Consider the following 4617-nt stretch of genomic DNA (forward strand, 5'->3'; position numbering starts at 1 on the left):
ATGGAAACAAAAAATGCAACAGAGCTGAGAGAGTTCATTCTCACAGGACTTGTACATCAACCAGAGTGGCAAATTCTTCTGTTTCTGCTGTTCTTTATGATATATCTCATCATCATTATGGGAAACACTGGTTTGACTGCACTCATCTACAATGACCCTCAACTTCATATTCCGATGTACTCTTTTCTTGGGAATTTGGCCTTTGTAGGTACTTGGTTATCATCCACAGTGACCCCCAAGATGCTAGTCAACTTCCTGGGCAAGAGTAAGATGATCTCTCTCTCTGAATGCAAGGTACAATTCTTTTCCTTTGCAATCAGTGTAACCACAGAATGTTTTTTGCTGGCAACAATGGCATATGATCGCCATGTGGCCATTTGCAAACCATTACTTTATTCAGTGATTATGACCAATAGACTATGCATGCAGCTGCTAGTCTTGTCATTTGTAGGTGGCCTTCTTCATGCCGTAATTCATACAGGTCTTTTATTCAGATTAACCTTTTGTAACTCTAACGTAATACTTCATTTTTACTGTGATGTCATGCCACTGATTAAAATTTCTTGTACTGATCCTTCTGTTAATGTTCTGATGATATTTATTTTCTCTGGCTCAATACAGGTGTTCACCATTCTGATAGTTCTTATCTCATATACACTTGTTCTCTTTACAATATTAAAAAGGAAATCTTTGCAAGGCATAAGGAAGGCCTTCTCCACCTGTGGGGCCCACCTCCTGTCTGTCTCGTTATACTATGGGCCTCTTCTTTTCATGTATGTGCGCCCTGGATCCACACAAGCAGATGACCAAGATATGATGGACTCTTTGTTTTACACTGTCATAATTCCTTTCTTAAATCCAATTATTTACAGCCTGAGAAATAAGAAAGTTATAGATTCCCTGAAAAAAGAGGGAAAGAGAGATGTTAAAGAGAGATGGTTGTATCTTATAGTATTATCGGTACTCTTTTCATTTAAATATTAACAAAATTATATGGTTTAGATGTTGCTATGTGATAGTGTTCAGGTTTTTTTGGATGTATAATTGTTCTATTATTTTAGTGACTTAAGACATTAGTAACTAATAAATCCCATAAAATAGATTTATGTTCTTATTCAAAAACACATAAAAATTTAATCCTCTTTATAGAACACTAAAATAAAACAAAAACCCCAAATATTTTCTATGCCTGTATATTCTTCAATGTGGTTTTAAAATGCATTAAATATTAACACAGAGCAGTTCCTCTGAAGGAGACTTGTTTATGATGTCTTTGACACTTATAAGTCAATCACATTTAACTCCAAAGTGGAGGCAGATTGGTATTTGAATGAAGAGAGGCAACCCCTAGGAATTCTGCTGGCCATCAAAACGTCTTACATGCCACTTTATTTGGTGCATGGTAAATTTCACTTCTCATGGGAATCAACTCTCATATCACAGAAAGAAATGGGAAAGCAATGAGAAAAAAAATGACAGAGGATCTAAGATAATGAAGACAAAGAGCTACACTATGAGAGATGCTTTTACCTTAGTGTGCTCCAAGAGAGACAAAAGGCAAGTTCTCTCTTACTATCTATGATTTCTAAAGTCCTTTCTAGCTGTGTATATTTGCAGGTCAACCTGGGAAACTTCTAAGAAAGTTAATAGATAAACTGAAGGTTTAGGATGGATAAGAATGAAGAGGCAGAATAGGAAAATAATGGTCAATATTCCTAGAAATTTTTTAAGTGAAATTAATTAGAAAAAGAAACAGTCACATGTAAAGTTATTGGAATGTGTGGATGACAATGAGAAGTTTTGCATACTAAGATGCATACTAACAAAATTCAAATAATGTTAACATATGATACCATACTGCCCAGTGAGTGGCTAGGAAAGACATGAACAAGAGTTTGGATGTGTGTGCTCCAGATGTTCATTTTCATTCCATACTCTAAGACTAATGAGTGATTCACCGTTAGGTCCACCCCTTGTCTTCCTCTCACTATTGATTCTAGGTACATTCTTGCTGATATCACTGCAACCCTCACCTTCAGAACCACCTACCTCTAAAACTCTAATTACTTGTTGCCTCCATTCTGCTGATTCTCTCTTATGTCCTAAACATATCTGCCAGATTTTTCTTTGTAAAAGGAACTGAGATTAAATCACATAACTCTTCAAGGATTTTTAACGGACTCTCATTATTACTGAGTTTTCCAAATTTGCTGACATACTGAGTGCAACACTTTAACATCACATTAGGTTGTCATTAAGGGAATCAATGGTGCTATCAAGGGAATTTTATTTTATTATTCCTTCTTCTTCTGGCAAATGCACATAGTTAAAATGTATATAAGCAGCATTTTCCTGAGCCTGGAAAATTAAGCCTCCAAAGTGAATCTGTGGAAAGAACTATCACGTTACTATCATTCTGGTGCTCTTGTATTATTTTTTGCTTCTGAAAGCCAAACTCTCAAAGAATCTCAACAATTTATTAACAGATATAGGTAAGAGAGGATGACTCTTATAATATTCCTTTTTAATAGAAATTTAAAAGAATTTTAAATTTATAATAATTTTGATTTGGTTTACAAGATTCCTGAACAGTCAGTTGAAATATTACTGTGAGTAAATGTGAATAAGAAGAATAGCTCTAAGGCTACATTTTACCATTTAATCATGCTTAATTATCTGCTTAGCATAATCACAAGACTCCACAGGATAAGAGTTGGTAAACTAGAACATTAAATTAAAAGTTGATTTAAATACTTAGGTCACAATGTTTCCTGTGTAAGTAATCTTTCTGATAATTGTGCTCAAAATATTTATTCTATTTAATTAACTACACTGGTGGATTAAATTTTAAGTTATATCACCTAAATAGTAACCCCTCTATCATTTCATCTACTGTTTAATTATTTCATTGAGTATATCTGTGTACATATATATGCAAAAGTGCTGGAAATGGCCCTCAATCATTTTGACCTTTATAACTTCATAAGTACCCATATACTGAATTGAGAATTTTTCATTATTTACCGATTTGGGACTGACTGGAAGGAAAGAGTATTTCAAATAAATACACAGTTAACAGCTGCAGTTATTGGCATTGGTTATTTATATGACCTTTATTCAGCTCTAGTCTTTGGCTCAATTTTATTCTGTTAATAAAACCTGTGGATAAGCAAATGCTGTGATGGAAAACCAGAAGGATTTCTAGAGAAAGTCAGCTCTAATCTCAGTAATAGCAAAGGTAAAGTATCTTTCAAACATGAAAAGAAGTTTGATGCAGTGTTAGTATGCTTATAGACAATATAAATTTCTGAAGTAAATTTACTTAAATTAAACACTGTCATACACAAATTCCTTAGGAATAAAGACTTGGATATTTGAAGGAAAGAAAAAGGAAAGTTTCCCAGTGATGAGCAATTTCAAGGAAAACCAGGGTTAATAGAAACATAAAGCCCCCAAACTGTTGAGACTTTCCCCTTATTTCATCTTCAGCCTTTCTCTGATACTGCCTCTCCCTCCTCATGTCCTTCTCTTTTCTACACTTATCCATCTATGTTCCTTCCTCTTTTCCTGCTTTTTGTTGTTTCATGTTTTCTTTCCACCCACCTACACTTCTCATTCCACTTCTCTACCCACTCTCATCTCAATGCCCTCCTCTATCTCTTTTGAAAATGTTCATGACATTTTTCTACAAGAAAAAAAAAAAATCTCCTCTGTTCTTCACATCTCAGATGCTCTGTTTCATTCTGTTCACTGCTGTGCCGTTTGCTTCCATCCGCTTTCCAGTGTTCTTTGATTCAGTTCTATAACAAAATGGAAACTGCTCTCACTAAAGCCACTAAAAATCTCTTCATTCCCACACTCAATTATCTCTGTTCACTCCTTATCTTACAAGAGCAGTTATTTCACTTTTGGCACTCTACTTTCCTGTGTGCTTTTAAAGTATTGTCCTCTCTTTAAGTTTCCTACATTCAGATTTCCAACCCCTTCCCTCTTCTCTGATCACTCTGCTCAGTAGCCTTTTCTGGTCTTTCCTTTTCTCTTTTTTTGGGTGAGCCAGTACTCTTGTTTCCAAGAGGAAAACAGTTAATTGAATAAAAACTGAATCCAACAAAGACATGCTAGGAAAGTTGGAGAAACCCACTGGAGAAATGGGTAGTCAACACTCCAAATCATGTTCTAGCTCTAGCTCAATAGCCCTGTTGTCATTGTTGCTGAACTTAAATACCACAAATCACACTGAAAATGCCATTGTGATGGGCACGGGATTCATTTTCTGAGGACATGATACTGTTCCCTTGGTTGAGTTGGCAACCAAAATTCTCTTCTGCACACATCAAGTCTTTGTCATTCTCTCTATATATTCCAAATTCAGTGTATGTGCAGCAGCATTACTAGCAGTAGATCAAGTCCCCTTACATTAGGTTCAAGGAAAAGTCAGTTTCTAGAAGTTTGGTTTCTAGACTTATTAGGTAGAAAATAGGATCAGGTGTTATGTATCTAAAATTATGTATATACCTATATATATATATACACATATATACATATATACACACACACATATATATCCATTTTTAAATCTTTTAAAATTTCCTCAAATTTATTTTCATGTTTCATTTC

At 34.7% G+C, this 4617-nt stretch overlaps 1 protein-coding gene across 1 annotated transcript; it reads left to right on the forward strand.

The window, feature by feature from the left end:
• LOC138440939 (olfactory receptor 5H8-like) lies at positions 1–984 on the forward strand. The gene has a single exon (XM_069591132.1). The coding sequence runs from the start codon at positions 1–3 to the stop codon at positions 982–984; it is 984 nt and encodes a 327-aa protein (XP_069447233.1).
• Positions 985–4617: the final 3633 nt, after the last annotated feature.

Source organism: Ovis canadensis, chromosome 1 (genome assembly GCF_042477335.2).
Source record: "Ovis canadensis isolate MfBH-ARS-UI-01 breed Bighorn chromosome 1, ARS-UI_OviCan_v2, whole genome shotgun sequence".
Taxonomy (NCBI): domain Eukaryota; kingdom Metazoa; phylum Chordata; class Mammalia; order Artiodactyla; family Bovidae; genus Ovis; species Ovis canadensis.

Excerpts from the sequence above, each read along its gene's own strand:
- LOC138440939 (XM_069591132.1), top strand. The coding sequence starts at position 1 with ATGGAAACAAAAAATGCAACAGAGCTGAGAGAGTTCATTCTCACAGGA.